Source organism: Hypanus sabinus, chromosome 6 (genome assembly GCF_030144855.1).
Source record: "Hypanus sabinus isolate sHypSab1 chromosome 6, sHypSab1.hap1, whole genome shotgun sequence".
Taxonomy (NCBI): domain Eukaryota; kingdom Metazoa; phylum Chordata; class Chondrichthyes; order Myliobatiformes; family Dasyatidae; genus Hypanus; species Hypanus sabinus.
Window position 1 is genome coordinate 41,862,395 of NC_082711.1, and position 27,549 is coordinate 41,889,943.

At 39.4% G+C, this 27,549-nt stretch overlaps 1 protein-coding gene across 6 annotated transcripts in view; it reads right to left on the reverse strand.

The window, feature by feature from the left end:
- Positions 1-27,549, reverse strand: part of svila (supervillin a) — a 259,828-nt gene that overhangs the window by 102,252 nt on the left and 130,027 nt on the right. For 5 of the 6 annotated variants that reach the window (XM_059971985.1, XM_059971988.1, XM_059971984.1 and 2 more), the window contains exons 6-8: positions 27,149-27,300; positions 22,890-23,547; positions 18,902-18,985 (exon numbers count right to left, since the gene is read on the reverse strand). In XM_059971985.1, the coding sequence (XP_059827968.1) occupies positions 18,902-18,985; positions 22,890-23,547; positions 27,149-27,300 (894 nt within the window). The remainder of the gene's footprint in view (positions 1-18,901; positions 18,986-22,889; positions 23,548-27,148; positions 27,301-27,549) is intronic. The other variant, XM_059971987.1, reaches the window with a different exon arrangement.

Genomic DNA, 27,549 nt, shown 5'->3' on the forward strand with positions numbered 1-27,549 from the left:
TTAAACTAGTATTGCAGGTGGATGGGAACCAGAGTGCTAGAGCAGTTAGTGGAGTGCTCGTGGAGGTAGGTGTTGGTAAGACTGCAAAGTTAGGAATCAAAAGGTTGAGTGTGATGTGACTAGTGTCCTGAGCTGCATATATTTCAATGCAGGAAGTATTGTGGGAAAGGCAGATAATGATGTTGAAGATGAGGTCGCTGGTTTACAAATAGAGGCAATGTGTAGTGAGGAGAGGCTGCTGATGGGGCAGAATTATAGTCAACAGGATGAGTTGCAACGTAAACAGCAGACAAAATCAACAAGTGTGAATACAGGACTGAAGGTGTTGTATCTGAATGTGCATAGTATGCAGAATAAGGTCGATGAACTTGCAGCACAGTTGCAGATTGGCAGGTATGATGTTGTAGGCATCACGGAATCATGGCTGAAAGATTAAAGCTGGGAGCTTAATGTCCAAGGATACACATTGTGTGGAAAGGACAGGCAGGAAAGCAGAGGGGGTGGCATTGCTCTGTTGGTAAAAAAAAATCAAATCATTAGAAAGAGGTGACATAAGGTCAGAAGGTGTTGAATTATTGTGGATAGAGTGAAGGAACTGCATGGGTCTATAAGTTACAATGGGAGATAGAAAATGCATGCTATAGGAGGGCTTTAGTATGCAGGTAGATTAGAAAAATCAAGTTGGTGCTGGATCCTGAAGGGGAATTTCTAAAACACCCACAAAATCGATTTTTAGAGCAGCTTGTGGTTTAGCCCACGAGAGGACCAGCTATTCTGGATTGGGGGTTGTGCAATTTCAATTGCAAAAGTACAAGGATGCCAAATTTTACAACAGGTGTTTGAAACTTCTGAGTTCAGCCAGGCAGTGAACAAAGTGGGCAGGAGAAGGTATCTCATAGTCCCAAGCAGGTCATAAAATCAGGCCCTTCAGCCCACTTGCCTATGCTGACCAATTTCCCATAAAGCTTTCCCTCTTATGTGTTTATCCAAATGTCTTTTAAATGCTGTTATTGTACCTGGCTGAGTTCCTTTTGCTAGCAACTCATTCTATATACTCACCACCCCGTGTGTGAAGATGTCCTGTGGGTCGTTTTTTAAATCTTTCCCCTTCCAGACTGGAAAGGGAAAACTGATTCTTCCACATCAGCTTTAACCATGACAAATAAATTAAGATAAAATTTGTGTGTGTTTCTACAGAAATGGAAGAAATCGATTCCTTTTCTGGTAAGCATCTAGTTATATTCACTAAATGACATAATATAACCCATTGAGAGTTTGTCTGTTGAGTAAAGTGGTTTGCATGAAATGTAGAAAGACAGAACAGCTCATTCCATTATGATGTGAAATGAATGGAATCTGATAATGAATGCCTGAAACCAAGAGCTTGCTCTGTGCATTCACTTTCCCATCATCTTCATTAAATGAATGGAAAGTGAAGCTTTAAGAGCAAACAAGCTACAGACACCCCTGCAACACACACAAAATGCTGGAGGAGCTCAGCAGGCCAGGCAGCATGTATGGAAAACAGTAGTCACCATTTCTGCTGCACACACATAATAATGGTTCCAAACCACTCTACCTCACAGGATATTGTAAAATAAAAAATGTTTAGAACAAGTTACCCCTTGGTATTTTTGATCAAAATAGAAATGTATGGTTTTTAGACTGGAAGCATTAATTTTCATTGTGCACCTTTTGTGTTGGGCAAGTGAATATAACTTCTCAGCTTTGTGGCACTGTGATGCAAATGCATGTAGTGTGATCAGAACCATGGAATACATAATACACTCCTCCCTTCATCATTCCCCATTCCCCTCCCTCACCTCATCTCCTTACCTGCCCATCACCTCCCACTGGTGCTCCTCCCCCTTTACTTTCTTCCATGGCCTTCTGTCCTCACCTATCAGATTCCCCTTCTCCAGCCCTGTATCTCTTTCACCAATCAACTTCCCGGATCTTCACTTCACCCCTCCCCCTCCTGGTTTCATCCATCACCTTATGTTTCTTCCACCCCTCCTCTGCCTTCTAACTCTGACTCCATCTTTTTTTCTCCAGTCCTGCTAAAGGGTCTCAGCCCGAAACGTCAACTGTACTCTTTTCCATAGATGTTGCCTGGCCGGCTGAGTTCCTCCAGCATTTTGTGTATGTTGCTTGGATTTCCAGCATCTGCAGATTTTCTTTTGTTTGTGACAGAAACCCCTTTCAACATATACTGGATAAGTGCTTGCTCAGAAAATGTTGAATCTTCACATGAACTGATAAAAGCAGTAAGGACATAGAAAAGAAAACAGAGTATTTCTGAAATCCAAAACAGATGGAAACCAATTATAACTAAGGACAAGCAGTAATGAGAAGTGCTCTGTATGCAGAAATGCAAACAAAAAAATTGCAAATTAACAAAGGAAATAATTATTTCGATTTAGTTTTTCTTCACTATTGGAGCCCTGTTTAGAAATAAATAGATGATGGAACTACGACAAAAAGGATGGTAAGATTTAAAACCTTATCTAAGCACAGTATGAAAAATAAACGCAAGAGGAGAAACTGAAGTAGAGGGCATTAAAAGAATAATCAATAATATATCTAGTAATTTAGTAGAAGCTTTGCAATTCCACAAACTAATGGTTAATCCTGCGCATTAAGCCCACCTTCCTCCTAAATAGTACAGCTCCTATCAGGAGAAAGGAATGGAAGTATACATTGCTGGGGTAAAATGGAAGAAAACTGGCTCAAGCAGAGCATGGACCAGTTGGGACAAATATTTCTGTGCTCTTGATACAGATTTGTAATGATTCCAGGGGCAAACCAAGCCCCTAAATCACCACTACTTGAAAAAAAAGACAATTTGCAGAGAGACTTTAACAACATTTTTTATAATTTGCCGGGAAGGACTATAAACATTACAAATAATTAAGGAAGAGAAGGAACCTAAGTATAGAATGAAGCTGAACAGAACTGCCTTGGCTCTAAAGAAAAGCTTTTTCAGAAGAATTTGGCATTAGGCTTGGTCCATACAACACGACAGCATTAGGGATGACATATCTTGTGCTTAATCAAATGTTTTGTTGAAAACATTCAGTATAAGTAATTATGGATCTGTAACTTTAGCAATCCATAACCTGGATCACGTAGTGAATTTGGCTTTTACATCGCTATCCCGCCATTTCTATTTAAAATATTCACAATGATCCATTTTGCTTTAGGTATTCAATTAGCTATTTTTCTGTGAGAAAAAAAATCAAAGACATTTCACGGTCAGAGGTTAGAGTTCTGAATACATGGCTGGTGCTGTAACTTTACTTTTTAGAGTATAATTCTAATTAAGGTTTACATATCTAGTAAACTCACTCGTGTGTGATACACTGCAACAACTAAAACGGCAACACTTCTCAATCATGAATTTTGGGTTAGCGTGTATGTTAAACGGTTAAAATATTGAGCAAGAGTAAAGTTATCACTATTTTCCAGCTATATTGTACCTTCTGGCTGTCCTGTGCTAATCTGTGCACTCTTCTGGACTTGATTCATGCCACATAAACAGTCAGACAGCCAAAATGGGAAGTTATGATATTGTCAATTAAAGTCATTTCCTTTAACATCAGGGCGTCACCCAGACTTACATTGTTCTGAAACATTCATTTTGACAAAAATATTCATTGCTTAACATTTGGGATTTGGGCACTGGGGGCATGGCCAGTGTTCACCCCATCTCCAATTTCTTTCAAAGGTGATAGTGATCAGCACTCTTAAATTGTTGCTGAAATTCTGATGAACGAATTCCTAATGCTTTTGGGTTCTAGGATTTAGGACTATTGATGATGAGGATGTGTTCAGATGTCTGCAGCAAAAATTTACAACCCAAGGCAAAGCTAAATTGGGTCAAAAGAATTACCAAAATTCCTATCCCAAGTTACTGAGCAGTCCAGTGCTACCGCTGAATCTTCCAAAACTTCTGAAATACTTGTTTATTTAAAATGAAACCTTTTGCATGGACTCAAAGTAACAAGCCACTGTGTCTAATTCAGTATTCAACAGGCTTTTGCTAGTGTGATTATTTGAAGTACTTTGTTAGTGTTTTAGACTGGAGATGAACTCGAAAGAACTCCACCAAAGCACTGGTTAGAGAATAAGTAACAATTAGGGTGTGAGGGTTAACATTCAAGGCAACTGCAAACAAATTTGACCACTTGTAGAGAGGAAGGGGCCAGCAACTGCAGCCATGGTTAATGTAAGATGTGGACCAGCTTTCAGACGTCTGATTGGGATGCAGTTGTTTGCAACATCTTTGCTTTGCTAATTTTTTATCACTAATCTTTATCACTGCTTTGCTAATTTTATCAAACATATTATTTGTGATGCTTCTATGTTATTTGGCTTACAGCTCTTGGACAGATTTTAAATAAAACGTTTTAAGTTCCACGTTGTGCTTCTTTGAGGCTTACCCGATGTACTCCACTGGGATGGATTCAGACCAAGCACGTGGAAAAAATTGCTGAGACAGCAATCTAGTTCCAATAAGGACAATATTTATTTTAGGCGGAAACCTGTCAGTGATGGCATTCTCATGTGCCTACCACCATTGTCCTTGTTTTTTTGAGGTTGTGATTTTAAAAGGTACTTTCAGAATAGCGGAGGCAAACAACTGCCATGCATGTTGTAGAAGGTAGAAGGCAGCCACTATGAATTGATGAGAAATAAAAGGAATACGTATGATGTTCATTTTATTTACCACTGGTACACAGTGGCTGCCTTCTTCAAATGCATGAAGGTGGCTTCCACCTTGAAGGAGCAGCACTGTGCAGGACCTGCTCTCTTCTGGCTGCATATTGGACCAGCATGTAAAGATCAACAATGTGGTTGGTTTGCACGCATTCACCCAGCAGATTGCTAACAAATAGTTTAGAATGCTCCATGTACATTACTTAAAGACTTTATGCAATCGTAAACTAATCCAAAGATCGGGCAGGCAACTAATGATCTAACAGAATCAAAGCGGGGCTGAAGCATTTGACCTAACAATCCGTGATGCTCCTTATGATATTTATAAACTAAATGAAGAAAGAGCAAGCAATTAGGGAATTCCACTGAGAATCTGAAAGGATTATGCCGACCTATTCTTAGTTCTGTAGATCGAGAGTCAATCATAATAGCGCACACAAAGACTACTGTGCCAGAAGATTTCATGCCAATTCTCTGGAACAACTGTGGCATGCCTTTGATCCTTGGTTAACGGGAGGTGGTCAGTGTTTCATGAACAGAATCTATTGACATGCATTGTTTACCAAAGTCACTCAAGGAGAAGTTGGTATCTCAAGTCTCTGTTGGTCTTATTTAAGAACAAAGATATTAAACAAATCAATTAGATGGTCTTTGTGTACAGGTCAGCTTGGCATAGAAGGGAGCAGAATTTCAAAGATTAAGTTCAGACCCTGTCCATATGCAGTGGTGTTTCAATTAATCAACCTTCACAGTTAATGAACAGAAGGCTGTAAGATAAGTTGCTCAGGTAAAAACCTACTGACTGATGCATGAACTGAAGGAATAAATGTTAGGAAAACGTCTCTGGAACATGCATCAAAAGGAATGATTATGAACTGAGACTACAAGCCACACGTAAGAAAGTCAGACAAACTTTCTCAAATGCAGACTGATTGTTTTGTTTTCAGGTACAGTGCCTTGAAAAAAGTTTTCAGCCCACACAACTATTCTTTCACATTATACTGTCTCATTTTCTAAAGTTAAAGGGTTTTTTGAGCTAATCTACAAAACACTGTACATCATGTCAAATCAACAGAGAAATTCCACGCTGCCAACAATTTACTAAAAATTAAAAACCAAAATTGAGGCTGAAAAAGTACTCATCCCCTTTGTCATTACTACTCTAACTTTCCTTCCTCATCAACTCATCCAATTTGTTGATGTAGAAAATGTTGATGGAGAATTTGTTGATGTAGAACCTGTTTTCAATTAATTGATAACAATAAATACCCCAACTCTCTGTAAGATCCAACAGTATGGCAGATTTTCAAAAGACCAAATCAAGATTAGGACAAAACAATATTGAAGACAAGCCAGGGAAATGGTAGTAGAGAAGCACAAATCTGGGGAAGGGTACAAGACCATCAACATATTTCACAGCTCAGTACCATCATGAAAAAATGAAGAAAATATATGAACCATAACCACACTGCTCAGATCATGCCGCCCCTCTAAACTTAATCACTGGAGAAGAATGGCATTTGTAAGAGAGGCTACTTTGATGCCAGCAGTCATTCTAAGTAAGCTGCAGAAGTCAGTGGCTGCAACTGGAAATGAAATGCAGGACTCCACAATCTCTAAGGCCTTGCAAAAAAAAAAGTATTATGGAAGAATGGCAAGGAAGAAGCCCTGGCCAAAAAAAAAAAGCAGATCCTTGCCTGTAAAGACTTTGCAAATCATCATTTGGAAGATACTGTAAAGATGTGGAAAGATACTGTAAAGGTGGTTGGAAGAGACTGAAATGGAACATTTTGGCCTCAACACTAAGCAGTACAGGTGGTGTAAATCTAATACTGCACATCAGCCAGGCAACACCATCCCTACTGTAAAGTATGGAGGAGGTAACATCATGCTATGGGGATGCTTTTCAGCAGCAAGGACTGGAAATCTGGTCAGGATTGATGGGAAGATGAATGCTGCTAAATACAAAGAGATCTTGGATGCACACATGCTAGCCTCTGTCAGAAAGCTTACACTGGGAGAGAAGCTGGTTTTGCAGTAGGACAACGACCCGAAATACACTGCCAGAGCAACCATGGTTTCAAATGAAGAAAATTGTTGCCCTTTAGTGGTTCAGTCAAGAGCTCTGGCCTTAACCCAATCAAACATCTCTGGCAAGACCTCAAGATTGCTGTCCACTCCTGCACCCCAACAAACCTGGCTCAGAATGAGCGATTTTGCAACGAGGAATGGGCAAGTCCTGCTCCATCACATTGTACATTTTAATACTTATCAAAAAAGACTACTGGCTTTAATAGCTGTGAGAGGTGGTTTAACTAAGTACTGAGCAAAGGGGGATGAATACTCTTGAAGTGCTGACATTCCATTTTTGAAGTTTTAAATTTTTCATGCTTTAAAATTATAAATTTTTTTAATTGAATTTTCAAATAGGTTACAGAAAGAAAAAAATATGATCAACCCTTCCCCCCTCCCTTTAACCCCTCCCCCCTAACATATCCCTATAGAAAAAAAAAGAGAAGAAAAAAGAAAGAAAGAAAAAGAAAGAATGCCTGGATATCGGAAGATCCCCACATGCTCCATGGAGTTCATAATAGCTTTAATATGTATATTTATTTCTTTCCCCAGATAACCAATAATTTTATCTTTGGAGCACCTATATATTTAATCCTATCTTTTGTAAATAAGGGCACCAAATTTTCAGAAATATTTCATATTTATCTCTTAAATTATAAGTAATTTTTTCAAGTGGAATGCAGCTAAAAATTTCATTCTTCCAATGATCTATACTTAAGTATGAATCCGATTTCCAAGTAACTGCAATAGCCTTTTTGGCTACTGCCAATGCAATTTTTATGAATTCTTTCTGATATTTATTCAATTTGGATTTTGATTTTATCCCTTCAGTATCGCCTAGTAAATATAATGTTGGATTATGTAGAAGTTGTATTCCAATAATTTGTTCCAGTAAAACTCATAAATTTGTCCAAAAAGGTCGAATTTTAAAACAAGACCAAGTAGAGTGTAAAAAAGTACCAATTTCTTGATTACATCGAAAACATTGATCAGATAAATTTGAGTTTAATCTATTTATTTTTTGTGGTGCAATATATAATCGATGTAAAAAGTTATATTGTACTAATCTTAGTCAAACATATTTGTACTGTCAAGACATAATCTTGACCAACTTGTTTCATCAATTTTAATATTCAAATCAGTTTCCCAATTTTGTTTTGACTTATAAATTCCTTGTTTGCCTGTTTTTGAATCAAATTATACATACCAGAAATAAATTTTTTAAATTTTCCTTTATGAATTAAAGTTTCTATTTCATTAGGTTTCGGCAATAACATTGTTTGACCCAGTTTATCTCTTAAATAAGCCTTTAATTGGAAATAACAGAAAAGAGTGTTATTTGATATTTTGTATTTATTCTTTAATTGATCAAATGACATTAATATACCTCCTTCAAAACAATCTCCTATATATCTAATCCCTTTTTGAAACCAATTGTATAAAAGTTGGTTATCCATTGTAAAAGGAATAAGTTTATTTTGAATTAAAGGTCTCTTTGCTAATGAAGATTTTTTTATCTCATTATCAACATTTATCTTACTCCATAAATCAATCAAATGTTTTAGTATAGGAGATTCTTTCTTTTCCCGTATCCATTTAGATTCCCATTTATATATAAAATCTTCTGGTATATTTTCTCCTATTTTATCTAATTCTATTCTAATCCATGCCGGTTTATCTTCATCAAAAAAAGATGCAATAAATCTAAGTTGATTTGCTTTGTAATAATTCTTAAAATTTGGTAATTGTAACCCTCCTAGGTCAAATTTCCATGTCAATTTTTTCAACTCATGCTTTAAAATTGAACATGTTTTTGGGACCCCACTGTAAAAAAAAAAGCTTGTGATTCACAAATAAAAATTGACCAAAATCCCTGCTTGTAATACTCATTGACGTGAACAATGTGAACAAAGGGTTGCAGGATGAATACTTTTTCAGGGTACTGTACGGGAAAGTCAACATTCTAATTTTGCCTGCAACCACATGAAGAAAATAAGGGTGATTATATGGTACTTTTCACAACTTCAAGATGCCCTAAATCGTTTTATAGATGGTTAACTACTTTTTCCAGACTTGTCAGAGTTGAAATGTAGGGAGCGCAGCAGTCAGTTTGTATGTAAGAAGCTCTCAATGTAATGATTGATTTTTTGTAATGTTGATTGAGGGATACTGTCCATGACACTGGGAACAACTCTAATATTCCTCCTTGAAATAGCATCCAGAGGTCTTTTATGTACACTTTTGAAAAAAATCAGTTGAAGTATCATTTGAAGTCCCACCAAAAGATAACACTTCTAAAGTACACATCAGAAGATATTTTTGCATGCAAGTCTTTGTAGTGGGACTGAACACATGCTCTTTGGATCCAGACACAGAGGGCGGCAGACTGGGTCACTGCGGTGGATTCAAAATTTCAGGTTTGGATTCAAATCTTGTCAGTTGGCTACTTATCTGCACATTAGGTTGCTGGCCTAGGTCTGTGTCCAACTGCTTAATAGCATTGCAGTTTTGTGGATGTAAATACAGAATTTGTCAGCTTTAGTGCTTGTGGTAATATAGGCAATTTTTGTTTTAGGATAGTCTTTCAAAATATTCATCTGAACAGCACTTAAATGCAATGACCTTTAGAAATCTTAAATAATAAAGACTACAAGCTGTTGTAAAGGGGATTGCAGAAGCCAATTCCAATTTCAAAAACTGCCAGCTAACATTTTACTTCTTTTTGATCCTGGGGCAGTTATTAGCGAACAGCCTCAACAAGTGTTAAAGGTACTGAGAGCTCATGAGGATTCATGGTATTCCTCATAAATCTCATTTCAAGGCAATCATAATCCAGAGCTGAGAGGCATCTGATCAGCATCATTTTGCTGGAGACAACGACAGCCTGATATTAACATAGCCCGGGGAGATCAATTAGGTAGGTGACATCTTTTTTTCCCCTTTGTAAGCACAATGTCTGATTACTGGCAGTAACGCCAGAAATAGAACACTTGAGCTAATGCTGATATATATATATAAGATTGCAACAGCAAGAACATAATTTAGAATGAAGGTCAATAGGACATTATCTAAATATTTTCCTTTGATTTGAATGATTGAGCCATTTAATTTCATTTGACATTTTTTGAATGACTGCATTTTAAAGAGATGTGTACACTGTGGGCAAACTGTCTTCATTGGGTCTCAACACTTCTCTCTGTAACTGGATCATGGACTTCTTGACAGAAAGACGAGAGTCAGGCTGTGTTGGCAGTAACATCTCTCGCTCCATCACTCCGAGCACCAGCGCCCCCTAGGGCTGCTTGCACAGCCTGCCGCTGACACGCAACTGTACATCAAACAGTACAGCACAGGAACAGGCCCTTCAGCCCACCATGTTGTGCTGAAACAGCTAGAAAGTAAATCAACCCCCACCCCAAAATAAAAACCACCTACCTAAACAATGTCCATGTCTTTCCATTCTCCTCATATTCATGTGCCTATCTATACTGTACTGCTAGATCCAGTTCAAACTGAATCAAGTTCATTGATGGTACAACAGTAGCTGGCCTCATCAATAACTATGATGAAATAGAACATAGAATGGTACAAGCACAACAACTTGTGTCACCAAGTATACAAAACTAAAGAGATGATTGTGGACTTTAAGGCGACGCAGGCTGACTATTCCTCACTGCACATAAATGGCTCCTTCATGGAGACAGTTAGGAGAACTAAGTTGCTGGGAGTGCACATAATGGACAATCTCACCTGCTCCCTCAATACCACCCCTTTGGTCAAGAAAGCAGTGTCTCCACTTCCTGAGGAGATTGAGGCAGTGAGGCTCTCCCCCACCCCGCCACTTCTAAACAATTTTTACAGGAGCACCTGACCAGCTCCATCAACATCTGGTATGGGAATTGCAAGGCATCAGAATGCAAGTCCCTACAAAATGGATTGTGAGGACTGCTGAGAGGACTGTCAGAGTCTTCCTTCCAACCATCTGAGAGAGTTAACAGAAGCGTTGCATATGCAGGGCCCTTGAATATTATCAAGCACCAGTAGCATTACACTGTTTACTTTATAAACTTGTGTCACCGAATGCACCTTACTATTTTGTAATTTATTTGTGGAAATATTACTTTATGTATTGTAAGTTATCTGTACTTTATTGTGTACTCTGGAGCAGAGGAACATTGTTTTGTTTGTTGGTGTACATACATACGGTAGAATGACAATAAACTTGAACATTTTTCATCCATGGGTTAGCTGGTTTTAACTTGAAAATTATGTTTGGTAGCATAGTGGTTATAGGACCATAAGACATAGGAGCAGAATTAAGCCATTCAGCCCATCGAGCGCTCCCATCAGGGCTGATCCCAGATCCCAACCAACCCCATACACCTGCCTTCTCACCACATCCTTTGATGCCCAGACCAATCAGAAAACTATCAACTTCCATCTTAATATACCAACAGACTTGCCTTCCACTGCAATCCGTGGCAGAGTATTCCACAGATTTACTATGTTTTGGCTAAAAAAAAATTTCCTCCTTACCTCTACTCCAAAGGGTCACCCCTCAATTTTGAGGCTATACCCTCTAGTTCTGGATACACCCACCACAGGAAACATTCTCTCCACATGCTGGATTATTAAGTTAAACCCTACCACGGTAGCTGGGAAATTTACATTGCAGAATTTAAAGAAATTTCGATAGAGTAACTGTACTGGTAATAGGAAAAGAGGCCATCAAGGTCAGCCAACAGAGCTCTGGACCACTGATCTAAAGATACGAGTTGGGAGAGTTAAGGGGTCACCATGAGTTGGGGGAAAGTTCACTTGAAGTATTTACTATACCTGTAATTTAGACACAAGCTAGTGATAGCAAGTACATTCAGAGATTTCCATAAAAACATACCGTTTCACATTCTTCAAGAGTGGGAATCTACCTTCATTATACAGTCAGACTATATGTCACAGAGTGGGAATCTGCCTTCATTCTACAGTCAGACCATATGTCACAGAGTGGGAATCTGCCTTCATTCTACAGTCAGACTATATGTCACAGAGTGGGAATCTGCCTTCATTCTACAGTCAGACCATATGTCACAGAGTGGGAATCTGCCTTCATTCTACAGTCAGACTATATGTCACAGAGTGGGAATCTGCCTTCATTCTACAGTCAGACTATATGTCACAGAGTGGGAATCTGCCTTCATTCTACAGTCAGACTATATGTCACAGAGTGGGAATCTGCCTTCATTCTACAGTCAGACTATATGTCACAGAGTGGGAATCTGCCTTCATTCTACAGTCAGACCATATGTCACAGAGTGGGAATCTGCCTTCATTCTACAGTCAGACCATATGTCACAGAGTGGGAATCTGCCTTCATTCTACAGTCAGACCATATGTCACAGAGTGGGAATCTGCCTTCATTCTACAGTCAGACCATATGTCACAGAGTGGGAATCTGCCTTCATTCTACAGTCAGACCATATGTCACAGAGTGGGAATCTGCCTTCATTCTACAGTCAGACCATATGTCACAGAGTGGGAATCTGCCTTCATTCTACAGTCAGACTATATGTCACAGAGTGGGAATCTGCCTTCATTCTACAGTCAGACTATATGTCACAGAGTGGGAATCTGCCTTCATTCTACAGTCAGACTATATGTCACAGCAGGCTCACCAATGTTGACAACTATTAAATGCCTCAGTTTAGGGGTAACTAGGGATAGACAATATATGCTGGCACTGCCAGCAATAGCTGTATCATGTAAATGAATAAACAAAATTAATATTGAAATTACTAGATTGCCTTGAAGTTGTATAGTTCTCCAATTTTTACAGAGAAGGAAATCTACCATCCTCACTTATTATAGTACTTTAATGAAACCTAACATCGGCAAAGCAAGCCAATCAGCCTACCTCACAAACAATTCTTCAAAAAAAAGTTCTTTGTGAAAAAGTACAGATGTATAAAACAAAATAATTTGGCTGTCATGGAGATGGGCACAACTGGATCTCACAAGCAGTGGCTTCAAACAATGAATTTATGAAAATTTCACTCCATAGTTGAAGCACTTACAGATGCCACAAACTCAAGTGCATGAACTGTGTAGTGTGTTTTACCGTGACTTCTTGAAATCTGTACAATATGCATAGGATCAAAAGAGATTGCATGCCCGGTTTTAAACTCTGATTGGACTCAATGACCTCAGGGTTGTAGTAAGTTGCAGTCCACTGCTCACAACTCTCACCAACTCTGTGAGCTCCAGCTAACTTTAATTTCCTGCAAAAACAAACAAATTGCTGGAGGAACTCAGCAGGTCAAGTATAAGTTTTGTTTTCCAAGTGCTTATAAACATCCTAACATTGACCTCACCGAAAAAAGGTACAGTTAATATCGACCTCAGAACCAGCAAAGTCAGTGAAAAGACTGATAATGTTCTCAATGATGGGAGTTATTGGAGCGACAGAGGTCAACTGAGTCTTGGCTGTCCCAGGTACATTTCAGCTCCTACCAGCCCAAATGATTTTTGTTAAGTACTGCAAAGGTTGCTTACTTAGGAATTCTGAGGCTAGAACATCACTTGTTGGCAGCTACAACTGGTAGTTATAAAACTATCCTGTCTTTCATAGGATCTGCTTAAATTCCACTGATGATCAGCTGCCCTATGCCAAGTTTAGTTGTGACAATGGGTCATTAGGTATATAGGGTGAAATCCATCCAATGGGTCATTAGGTATATAGGGTGAAATCCATCCAATGGGTCATTAGGTATATAGGGTGAAATCCATCTTTGCTGTTTAACCTTCAATGATTGATTCTCAACCATGCTTTGTTGTAATACTCACTTCTATTTCACTGAACACTAAATTGTATTCAGTAGCTCATTAAATTTTCCATACACCATCTAAATTACTGTGTTCCCATGTTACTGCCCTAGCATGAAATTAAACCTAAACTAGTTCTGCAATTCTCTCCTTCTCTTTAGCCTCTGCTCTTGTGTTCCATAGCATTTCAAAGACATCATCTGTTCAATTTTACAATTCCCTTTGTTTTAATGATTATATTTTGTTTTGTGCATTCCTTTTGCCATAGAAAACAAGCTCAGGATTTCAAAATTCCCCTCATGATTCCTAATATTTAAATTGAGGGACAAAGTGGGAACTTTAAAGGACCCTTCATCTCACATTCTCAATATTATTATCTCTTTTTTCTTCTCTTTGTATTTGCACAGTTTGTTATCTTTTGCACTCTGGTTGAGCACCCAAGTTGATGCAGTCTTTCATTGATTCTATTGTGGTTATTATTCTATTATGGACTTATTGAGCATGTCCGTAAGAAACTGTAACTCAGGATTGTACATGGTGACATACATGTACTTTGATAATAAATATACTTTGAACTTGTGGCATCAATTAATTTGGTAAAGACTTGAAAATGGATCTCAGCTCTCAGGGAACTTGCCCCTTCTAATTTAACTGGGTCAGATTTAGAGGAAGTCACATTTGAAAGATGACACTGAATGAGGTCCCATTACTCTGGATTTAGGTGCATTTTGTGTGTAATGAAAGTAACCTGGGCTTTCAAGAGCCAGGGAATTCTAGCTTCTAAATGAAAGGAGCATGCAAGTGCTTTTTAAAATGATCAGCAAATCTTTAGCAGAAACCATCAAACTAAAACCCTGCACAACTTTTTCATCTCTGTTTCCACACAGGCATGTTCCAAGCATTTTCCCATGTCATCACAAGTGCACAAACCCTCTTCAAATGCTGTATATCGTCCCTAGTGACCTTCACCCTCTGCAGTCACATGATATCACTCAGGACTGGCTATATCACTGCTGCTCAAGAGGTTTCACCCATGAGACGTTCTAGCCAATCAAGTCTGCTCCACCAATCCATCCTGGCTGATTTATTTCCCCTCTCAACCCCATTCTTGTCTTCTCCCCATAACCTTCGACAACCTTACTAATCAACCTCGGCTTTAAATATACCAAATGACTCGGACTCTGGTCCCAAACTCCCCCACAACAGAAAACATGATCTCCATGTCCACTCTGTCTAGTCCTTTCAATATTTGATAGGTTTCAATGAGATACTCCCTGATTCTTCTAAACTTCAGCAGGTACAGGGCCAGAACTAGAGCTATTAAATGGTTGTGTGTTAACCTTTTCATCCCCAGCACCATTCTCATGAACTTTCGTTGGACCCTCTCCAATGCCAGCACGTCCATTCTTAGACCCTACGCCATGCACATGCGCGCACACACACACCCTACACCCCCGAGGACGTGAGATGCACATGGAAAGAATTTTGTTAGCTTTCCAGTGTTTGTTCTGAGGACTGAAATGATTCTTGTTGCCACCACTTTAATTCTCTATCCCACACCCTCCAACATCATGCAAGCTTCAAGAACAGCATTTCATCTTCCAGCTTCACTTACTGTACGCTTCTGGACTCTCTATCGATTTCTACAACTCTATCTAACTCATCCTTTCTGTATCAGAGCTGGTCACATCTGCCCTGCTGGTTATCTTCTTGGCTTAGTTTTTCTTTTTCTATTAGTACTGCCTGGCTTGTGGGGAATATCCACAGGTTACCATTAGAAACAGGTAACAGTGAAAAGCTACATTACAGGCCTCTAACTTGCCTGGTCCCACCTTCCACATACAACTCTCTCCAAACTTTTTTCTACTGAAAACCAGCTTGCTTAGTTCTGAACCAGAGTTTTGAACAGAAAACATGAAATAGTGTTTCTCCATTTCCCCCCAAACAAGTGGGGCTTGACCATTTTCAGCAATTAGTTTTTATTTCTAATTTTTATTAACTTTCTACCCTGCTGCCAAGGACAGCAGTGTCGTGGTGCAGTAAGGTCATCTGTTTCAGCTTTACTGGTTGAAATGGGACAGTTACCCTTACAGTTGCAAAGATTGGAATTGTTGTTAACGTACTGGATTAATTTGAGGGGACAGAGAAATGATCATCCTGTTAAAGGTGTTGGAAGAATGTTGGGAACATCACAATAAGAGTTGTTCTGGTTTTGGGTGGTTGAGTTCTTATCACATTGGGAATATGGGTTTGCTGGATTATGCTGTAGCTTTTTCAGTAGCCCCATTGTGTTCTTCTCGAATGACTTTAGTTAAATTTAGGTTGCATGATTTAATGAAGTCCAAGGATCCTGATATGCCTGAGAGACTGTTGTTTCATCAATTTGTTGAGGAAAATTTTTGTCATATGTTAACCGTTTTTACTGAGGGATCAGAAGCTAATATAACTGAGAATGTTGGTGTGGCTGTTCTTGTGCCTGAATTACAGGTGATGATAAAGAAACTTCTTCCAAACCGTTGATCAGTGTATACAGCAGAATTGGTTGCCATCACTATGGACTTGCAGTGGGTGGAGGAAACTGGTCCTTGCAAAGTCTTAGCTTGCTCGGATTCTTTATCGGCTTCGACTATTCTTAAAACATGTAATTTGAGCAGTAGGTCAGATTTACTGCTGGAAGCTCTTCAATCTTTATTTCACATTCAAAGTACTGGTTTACATGTCCACTTCTGATGGGTCCCTGCACACAGAGGTGTTGAGGGGAATGAGCGGGTTGACTGTTTGGCCAAAGAAGCTGTTACAAGTTCATCTATGGACATGGACCTTCCACTTAGCAAATAAGAAGCTAAGGGGTTGGTGGGGCTAAGAACTAGGGGAATATGGCAAGACTCATGGATAATGGGCATAAGAGGAGACCCCTTTATAGAACACACAAAATGCTTAACTAATATTGCAGGACACAACATTACTAATATTGTATAATACCTAGGATATTTTCACTTCTGCATCGCTTTCTGTACATTTAGTAATCCAAGGCCGATAAATTAATACCTCCTCTGATAATCTTTTTCTGGACGTACACACAATATGCTTGGCCTAATTATATTTCTTGACACAACGATTGCCATAATTGTTTCCCTTTTTGCTACGTCATCCACATTGAGAGGATTTCTAGCGTAACCTTGACTGAACCAGGTACATAATCAGTTTCTCTCTCACATAAACAACTATCCTCTTCTTGCTTGTTTACTAGTTTATATGATGTTTTCTATGTCTCTGCAGTTAACAAAATAAACCTGCATCCATTAGGTCCGTTATTGTGTCCCTGAACATACAATCACAAAACAATTTAGTATCCTGATCTGTTCTTTAAAGTTTAGTGAATGCATATTACAACTGCTGAAGTGGCCAAGCAACACACACACAGAGTGCTGGAGGGACTCAGCAAGTCAGGCAGCATCTACAGAAATGAATAAACTGTAGACATTTTGGGCCGAGATTCTTTCTCTGGACAGGAAAGGAAGGGGTAAGACAGCAGAATAAAAAAGTGAGTGGAGGGGAAGGAGGACAGCTGGAAGGTAATAGGCAAAGCCAAGTGGATAAAGGGCTGGAGATGAAGGAATCTGATCAGAGAGAAGAGTGGACTAGAGAGAAAGGGAAGAAAGAGGGGACCCAGGGAGAGGTGATAGGCAGGTGAGAAGTAGTAAGAAGTCAAAGTGGGGAATAGAAGAAGAGGAGGGGGAGGGAATTTTTCTGAAATACATTCATGCAATCACGTCGGAGGCTACCCAGATGGAATATAGGGTGTTGCTCCTCCAACCCGAGTGTGGCCTCATTGTGGCACAAGAGACGGCCATGGACCGACATGTCAGAATGGGAATGGGATTCAGAATGAAAATGTTTGGCCACCAGGAAGCTCTACTTTTGGCGGATAGAGTGGAGGTGCTCAGTGAAGTGGTCCCCCAATTTCCGATGGGACTCACCAATGTAGAGGAGGTCACATTGGGAGCACCAGGCACAGCAAAGGACTCCAGCAGATTTGCACGTGAAGTGTTGCCTCACCTGGAAGGACTGTTTGGGGCCCTGAATGGAGGTGAATGGGAAGGTGCCAGTAAGGAGATTAGTGGGGACACGTGAATCACAGAGGGAGTGATCCCTGTGAAAACCGGAGAATGGAGAGGAGGTAAAGATAGGTTTGGTGACATGATCCCTTTAAAGATAGCGGAAGCTCTGAAGAATGGTGTGTTGGATGCAGAGGCTCATGGTGTGGCAGATGCAGAGCACCTCCGCTCCATCTGCCAACAGCGGAAATTCCTAGTGGCCAAGCAGTTTAATTCTGATTCCCATTTCTGTTCCAACATGTCGGTCCATGGTCTCCTCTTGTGCCAGGATGAGGCCACACTCAGGGTGGAGGAGTACCTTACGTTCCATCTGGGTAGCCTCCAACCTGATGGCATGAATATCAATTTCTCCATCTGTTTAAAAAAATTCCCTCCCCCTCCCTTCTTCTATTCTCCACTCTGGCCTCTTATCTCTTCTCACCTGCCTATCACTTCCCCCTGGGTCCCCTCCTCCTCTCTTTCGCCTATGGTCCACTTTCGTCTCCTATCAGATTCCTTCCTCTCCAGCCTTTACCCTTCCTACCCACCTGGCTTCACCTATCAGCTTCTAGCTATCCTCCTTCCCCCAACCCTTCCCCACAACTTATTAAGTCTGGCATCTTCCCTCCTCCTTTCCAATCCTGAAGAACTGTTTTGGCCTGAAACATCAATAGTTTATTCATTTCCATGATGCTGCCTGACCCGCTGAGCTCCTCCCGTATTTTGTGTTTGTTGCTCTGGATTTCCAGCATCTGCAGAATTGCTTGTGTTTATGATTTGCTAATGAGGCCGCTTCTCCATCCATTATGCAACCAATTCCTCAGGTGACACTAGCACTCAAGAGCATCGTGGATTTCACAGCAATAATCACAACAAACCTGGCCAATGGGGATTATCGGTGGTTGGTTAAAAGGTGATTGGGAACTGAACCAGATATTTGATGTCTGTCATTCAAATAATAATTAGTCATGCACATCAAAAACCCAACAAGTTAATTAAGATGATACGGGGGGGGGGGGGGGGAAAGACAGTATAGCATGTGAAGTTCAAAGACAGATCCTTCTATGGGAATGGTGACGAACTAATGTGAGATGGCGGCAACACACAACGATCTGATGAGTATCGTGAAAAGCAGATGTTGATGATTAAAATGTGCCATTCGGGAAATGATAAAGCATCACATTCAACAGTACCTGGAAGGCCAGTTGATGAGGGAAGGTGTCTCGCCATTGGAATCTCTCTGCAGGAACCATTCATTCTTTACTTTCAATGTGTTGCTATATGGAAGTGTAGCAGAGACATCCAGAGTCAATTTGATACCAGAATTCCATACCTGCAGGTACTCTTCCCTATTTTACTGTAATTATCCATTGTGAGCTTACTAACATTTGCAGAAATCACTCCCTTCTTTGTTTGAAAGGCTTTTAAACAGGCACACAGGGCACAGGTTACAATGAGTAAAATTAACAAAAGGACTTCTGTTACAGATGTAGACAATTTCTGTAAAATTCACAAAATATAGTGTTAATAATGTTTTCATCAGCAAGCTCCTTGGACCACCGGAAGAGCTTCCATAGGTACATGCTGTCTTCTGCACCCTCCCCCAATCAATTATAATTTTTCACACATGTGTGAACCAGTCTAGTTGACCAAGGCCTTCACAACTACCCGAGTCCACATGTAGCAGAAATGAACCACCAAATACTGAACAATCCGTGAGTACCAAAAGGCAAACATTAAAGAAAAGTAGACAATTAAACTAGTTTTAAGATCAAATGCAATTTTAGATGAGAATATTTTGTTGATATGTATTATAGAACAACATTGAGCATCTGGAACAGCAAGACCAAACAGAATGGACAGTGGATCTGATATGCTGGACCTGAACGAATATTAACAATACAAGTTAAAATACATCAATGAAATCTAAATATATTCTGTACCTGTAAAAGTATTAAGCACCTTTAGGGAGGGCTGCGCCAAAAAGAGAATTGCAGTGATAAATGGATTGCATTGTACTCCTCCTTATCACTAAACATACAGCAAGTAAACAGCCATCTTTAACCTCCTTGCTGCAGATTTCTGCTCTAAAACTGATCTAAGTCTTATGCTTGTCACATTGGCTGTGAAAAAGTGCGCAGAGAATTTAAGAGCTGTAAGAGTTCCCTGTAGCATTCAGAGATACAGCTTTGCTATCACTAATTTTTTTTTCAAATACATTTTTTTTGGCACTCAAATATCCAGTTGCTACTTATATTCATGGGTTATTTTAATGGCAGCCAGAACTCCAATCACAAACCTGCACCACACTATATTTTAACGTGCAATTAACACTACTGAAATCCTGGAGGAGATGACGACAACTTTATGCAATAGTTTGGTTACTTAGCTATAATCAGCAGATTTAATGTGGCTGTGCTGGTCTACACTCACTGGGAGCTAAATTTACTAAATACATTGTTATTTTATTAAATTGCAATCAATCCAACTACTTTATATGCATTGCCTGTCTCAGGCTCTTCTTGTTAGTCCCTTTAAATCAATAACGGCAAAATGATGAAGGTAGGCGGCTGTGGTACTGTTGATAGAGAAATGAGCCATTGGTTACCGTGAATAGATTTAGAAAGCTTAGATATTTCTAGGAATCAAGTGTTAACCATCTGAAAATACAAAGCCAATATTTTTGAGAATAAATATATAGAGCCGAAAAAACAGGACTTCAGTTTTCAAAATGACTTGAATAGTTCCTGTGTACCCATCACCCAAGGGACAGAACTGACAGCCTCATGATGACGAGTCAATATTTGAAGCAGGAAAAGAAGGGGTCATGTGAATAGTATAAAGCTGTTTTAACTACTTCATTAGTTTCCTAATACAAGGTGAGGACAGGTAAGCCTCATGAGCTCATCTCATATCCATAAAAATGCTGTGGATATAACTTCCAAGAAGCAGGCTACGCTGTCACATGTAGGACTAGTTGCATTTACTTCTGCCATTGATCAGCCATGGAATGTCAAAGATTGGCAGTAAGCTTTAATGACAGTATGTTTTTCCCCTGTCTCCCCTGAAAATGTGCCAAGAGAGAAGCTGCATTGATTTCTTTAAAACTGCCATGACCAACAAAACAAAATTCTAGTCTACCAAGAAATGGAAAGACCCACTATTCTGACACTTCTTAAGATTGAAATTAAAGTTCTCCAAAGCATCCAGATAGAAGTGGATCAACAAGCAAGGACCTTTTAGAACTCACAATCAGATCTTAATTCAACCATTTACAAATTGCGTTCATGACTTTGTTTGAAAACTACACGACTTCTGTGTGCCAACAATTAATTCTTAATTGTTTTGCAGATATTTTGAAATTAAAGTCAGCAAAAACTTCCTGCTTTCAATTTCGAGCTTTGTGAACCTAAACTGTCAAAACATTCGAAGTTTCAACATAAATAGTCTATTTTGGATTTTATGGGTCGAGAAATAGAACTGTTGTAGAATGTTTATTTGCTCTCAAACAACTGAAAAGGGAGAGTGCCCATAAAATAAAGTGGATATTTGTATTTTAATAATAAATTTGTAATTAGGTTCTCATGGTAGGATTTCATATGAAAAAACAGATATGTGACTGTGGTTTGGGTCTGAAGTATTCCCACCATTCACTGTCAACAGCAAGTTACTGCAATAGGTTTAATTTGCTTTTGGAAATAAAGTATATGTGAAAATTTTACATTGGTGTCTGTAAAGTTAGCTTAAGTTTCAAAACAATTTACTGTATGTGAAATGTTCTGGCATGTTTGAGGCAGACTTTATATAAATGTAAATTCTTTCAATTTCATCTAAGCAAATGGATTTTACATGTGCAACTTGCTGAGATTATGCCTGGAGCAAGTCACAGACAGACGAATAATTGACAGCTTTAGGACTTTGTGGCAGTTCTGAAGAAAGTGGCAGGGGTTTGGAGTGGGGGCAGCGATGAGTGGTGGTGGACGGAGAATAAAATACATTGCGAGGTTTGGGGAAGTTCATTCCAGAAGAGACATCACAACTGATGCCTCAAGTCAATCAGGGGCAGGCAACTAAGAAAAACCTGCAAAACATTTGAGATTAAAATTATGGTATGGCATACAGGGTTTGGACGTGCAGGTGACACAGAGAACCCGAGAAAGAAGTTACAAGTCGCAGAAAGATGGGGAGAGGGGTACAAAAATCACAGCCTGAATAGAAGTGCACTTTGACATCCATATGAACCTATCATATGATGACATCGATAGTGCAAAAGTCAAAATCATTGTCATTCTCCTCACAATATCCACATATTAATATTGTTTACCAAATATTGTACTTAAAGGAAATCATGAACCTCAACCATGTATTCTGGCACTGGCCAAGAAACAGTATATTGTTGAGCTTTTTGTCATCTTAACTTGGTTGCAACTTAATTCAGAGATACAGCCAACAAATTGAATAATGAGTATTGACAATGCCAGATTAAAGTTTATGGCAAAGCTGAAGCCCCAAAAATATAAACAATCATGGACAATGGGTCCTTTCAAATAACCAGACTTACTCAAATTTAGTAATTAACCTGAGTGTAAATTACATTGAACCAGCAATAGGAATGTGTAACACGAAGGAATATTATACTTGAAATGCATTGTCCGAGCTTACCGACCAGAGTATCAGCAATTTGTCAGCTTCAGCAGATCTTTAGTTTTAACATTGATCTAAGCAAAATCCGATCAGCTGCTATTTAACACAAATGATATAATGTAACAAACACACAAAGAGTAAGTGTTGTGAATTTAAAGTGAATAATTTAAATGCAGAAGGACAAACTACAACAATTCCAAAAATGGAACTCTTCCATTTGGGACAGATAATGCTCATTTGAAACCAGTGGAAGGTAATGAAAAAGTTTCCATCTACAAGTGAGCCCCACCAAATGTGTGACACTGGTATGATTAGAAAAACAAAGATTAATCATAAATTATTAGGTAGCAACTAACTTATGTATATAGTTCTGTATCTCTGAAACTATTAATTATCTAGTGAGAATCATTAAAATAAAGTTTCATAACTCAGAATACATGAACGTGTACAGATTAATGCTCATTAAAAATTGAGGATGTTCTTCAAGAAATTCAAAACTTCTCTGAACAAAGTTCTTTGACATAAATAAATTCTTACCCTTGTTTATTGTGCAAGCTTTGGGATTGCTCACTAACTGCGTTAAACGAATCTGAGAACTGCTTCGGTGATACGAGTGAAACTCTCCAAGGAGATGGTGGGGATTCTGGCACGTCAGTCACAGTAGAATCCTTGCTATTTGAAGGTTCCAAATTTTTCCCTTTGGCACTAATCTCAAGTGCTTTTTTCTGATTTTCTTCATTCAGCAGAGTTTCTCTTTCTTTGAAACTATTGCCATCTGAGGAGAATTTTTCTATAGATACACCAGCTGACAGGCTTCCTGCTTCATCAGCTATTTGATCCCTGGAACTTTGCAACTTTGTTAAGCCACTGCTGTAAACCTTTTCGGATGGTGATGGCACTTGTTCAGTTAGATCAATTTCCTTTCTTGGTCTTGAGTACTTGGATGCAATGCTCTCGTCGTGTTCAGGATCCAAGGCAATTCCATATTTCTCAGCCAGCTGTCGCCTCCTCTCAGCTTTGTATTTGGCTATCCTCTCTGCTTTCGCATCTAACACTTCGAGATTCACACTGGCGATGCAAGGGGACTCAACGTTCATGTGTCTAACCTCTCCTCGGCACCTAGGTCTTGACTGCCTTTCTGAATAAAGGTCTTCAGTAGGATGATGATCTGAGCCTTCCTTATCCGATCTTCTACCTGTGTAAAAAAACCCTTTGTTAATATCAAATACAGTAAAACTCCATCAGCTTCCACCTTTCCAATGTTCCTCTTATAAATGGAGGCACGTCTTTAAGGAAACACACTGCTCAATTTTTCCTTTGTGGAACTGCTTTCTGCAGCACACTTCCTTGGACCTCATCCAGTTTATGAACTGAGGAGCACAGCAGCAGTGTTCTTCACCTTCCAAAAAAAAAACTGCTGGAATGTCAACATTTTAAAAAGGGGGCAAGCAAAAACAAAGGAACCACTGTTGGTCTTCTCTAATTTCTCTGGTCAAGTATTAATTGCAAATGAGCATCAATCTGATGGAGGAGCTCAGCAGGTTCAACAGATTGTTTGTTGCTCCAGATTACAGCATCTGAAGTCTTGTGTCTCCTCTGTATTCATTACTAATGATGTTACCACATTTATTTCATCAGCTTCTTGAGACAAGGCACTTCACTTTGTTCACTAAAGAACAATTTTAATTTCCCATTTTATACAGCCTCTCCCCAATTTATATTAATACTTCGGCAATGAAAGGAATTTTCTATTTTCTTTCAAAGCTGTCCAAATCATGAAAATAATTCAATCTTTTCTACCTTTTCTGCTCAAGAAAAAGCATTCGACTTGCAAATGCTATTTATGGTGCGCGGTATGTGCCAATGATTTATTGGGCTGAATCTTCTACTCTCTGGAGCTTTTGCATTTTAGTGCATTTGAATTGTTTTACCAGACAATGAAGCGACTGGTCAGGAGGCATCCAACAGTACAAATGCAGAGGTTTGTTAGTGTTCTCTGACAAGGCGAACCCCCTTAGCTTTCTAAGAAAGTAAAGATACTGGCACGCCTTCTGTTTAATTGCATCTGTGTTCTGGGCCTAGGACAGGTCATCTCTTAGGTCAGGCATGGGCAAACTACGGCCCACGGGTCATATGCAGCCCGTTATGCTTTTTAATCCGGCCCGCAGAACTTGATGAAATTATATTAATAAACCTTGTTAACGTTTTTTCCCCGCAATTCTGACATTTTCCCATTAGATGACGCACTCTATATACATTTGTGGCGACCCATTTCCTGGCACATCCGAACCGGCTCACAATTAGCCAGCATTCCGGCTAAGGGAGATAGCCTGCGGGGATTTGCGAGCACAGAGCTTTGGAGCCTCTGCGCCACGGGGGGCAGGTTAAGGGAGGCTTAAAAGTGAGGCTGGGGATTTCGAATAAAGTTTTTTTCTTCGATTGCAGTTACCGACTCCGTGTCGTAATTTTAGAGCTGCATGTAGCACACCGCTACACATTGACCTTTGTTGAGGTGCAGCGTATTACTCCACATTTGCGCTTTACTCTTCGTTCGGCTCGACCTATTTGTGTGAACAGGCGTTCAGCGTCATGAACATCAACAAAGCCAGCCACAGATCCAAGTTAACTGACCAACACTTCAGATCCATCCTGAGAACCGCCACAACAAAACTAAATCCAGACTTTGATGCGCTGGCTAAAAAGGGAGACCAACAACACTGTTCCCACTGAAATTAAAAATAAGTTTCTTCGCTGTGTTATGTAAAAAATGCATTTGAAAATATTTTTTTCAATAAGCCTTACATGTTACATGTCATTTCTGTTAAGTGATGGACATGAGTAGTGCGCAGGTGCACGTACGTTCTCAAAATAAAAAAATGCGCTCCCGATCAAATAACGCGCTCCGCATACTGGCGCACTGTCACTGTTCTGTCTTTGTGCTGGTCATTGTTGAGTTTTGGCACAGTGGACAATTGAATAAGAAGGAGCAGGACAAGTAGACCCGCATCTCCTGCCGTTTTTGAAATAAAGACAGTCAGGAGGAGAGTGATGATGATAATATCTTGAAGGATAACAGAATTTTCAGTGCTTTAAAATAATAACTGTTACTATTAAAAAAAGCTGTATTTTATTCATTTAATTTTCAGTGTTTTAAAAGTCATTTCAATAAATAGCTAAATACCATGGGACTTCAAAGACAGATATTTTGTTGTAATGCATTTGTCCATTTTCAATTGAAATTAAAGCACATGTTTTCTACATATCCCATGATATTTTATTTTCTCTTGTGAGGTGTATTACCAAAACACTCCGTCCATCTGCTCCTGGTCCGGCCCCCCTGTCAAATTTTACAACCCTTTGTGGCCCACAAGTCAAAAAGTTTGCCCACCTTTGCCTTAGGTTAATGCCCAGGAATTGAAAGCAAGAATTCAAATGCCCCAAATTATGCACAGTTTAAATTTTGTCCAACAAACAAAAGGTACTCTTTGTTCTGTAATGCTGATCATTTCAGTCATTCAACACATTCACTATAGGTCACACTACCCTAAAGATGGTTATTGATAGGCTCAGAAATCATGGGCAAAGCATGTATTTTATGTTGCTAAATGCCCCAAATTCAGTGGCCACTAAGCTAGACTACAAGCTCCTACACCTCCTCCCTCTCTATCATTCAGTGCCTTAGACAGTCCTTCCAGGCGAGGACGCACTTTACCTGCGAGTCTATTGGGGCATAAACTATGTACCGCGCGCCTGGTGTGCCCTCCTGTACATCGATGAGACCCTACGTAGATTGGGAGACTGCTTCGCTGAGCACCTACGTTCCACCCACCAGAAGAAGCAGGATCTCCTAGTGACCACCCATTTTAATTCCACTTCCCATTCTGATATGTCAGTCTATGGCCTCCTCTATTGTCGCCATGAGGCCACATTCAGTTTGGAGAAACACCACCTTATATTCCGCCTGGGTAGCTTCCAACCTGATGGCATGAACATTGATTTCTCAAACTTCTGGTAATTTTCCCCCCTCCTCACCATTCTCTTTTCCTTCTCTCACCTTACCTCCTTGCCTGCCCATTGCTTCCCTCTGGTGATCCACTTTCTTTCTACCATTGGCCTTCTGTCCTCTCCTATTAGATTCTCCAGTTCTTTACTTCATCCCTCTTGGTTTCATCTATCACTTTGTCTTTCTCCCTCCCCTCTCCCCACCTTTCAACTCTACTCCTCATCTATTTTTCCTTTAGTCCTGCTGAAGGGTCAAACATCCACTGTACTCTTTTCCATTGACACTGCCTGGCCTGCTGAGTTCCTCCAGAATTTTGAGCGTGTTGCTTGTATTTCTAGCATTTGCAGAATTGACTCTAGTTTTATGTATAACCTCACTTAAATTTACCAGTTGAAAAGGTAGGATCCTGTCTCCAGACAGCAAGTCAATTTCATATCCCTCCCCCTTCAATAACAATGCTAATATAGTCAGTTAACATTAAACTAATTGTAAAGTTGGTAATACACAAGTATTTTATCCATAAACTTCTTTTACATAAATGAAGGGCCATTTACCTTAATAAATATATCAGAAAGAGAAGTAATCTGCTTGTAAACTCACTTATCACTCACTTTTTTGGAAGAATATTTGTGCTATGAAAACAAATGGAGAATCAGAATGGCAAAACAAAATTTTGTACAGAATTCTAACAACTTTTTGAGTTAAACAGCATATCAGCATGGTTCTTTATGCTTCACCTGTGCCCTGAACATTTCACTCAATCCAATTGATTCAATTATAAGAAGTCTCGTACCCAGAGGTGGACTGCAAGCATCGGAAGCTCGTGTGTATCTAGGAGTATCTTCCTCCAGTAGGCGATGAGTAACTAATCCAGGACAATTCTGTAGCAACACTGGCTGTGTTTCACTTCCAATCCCTTCCAAACGTCTTGCAATTCTCTCTTTTCTACACAGAGATGAAGGCAAAGATCATACATTATAAAAGCAATTTGAGAAAGTACAGTGGATTCCAGTTAATTAGGGCACACGAGGACCAGTACCTTTTGACCCAATTGAGTGGTTAACCCAATTAGCCAAATTTTTTTAAATGGAAGTTGTTAAAAGGTATTTAAAAATGACTACCGTTTAACTGAGTAACAAATTACATATTTAAATGAAATACAGAACAAAATTAAAATGCTGCATTCCTCCAGCA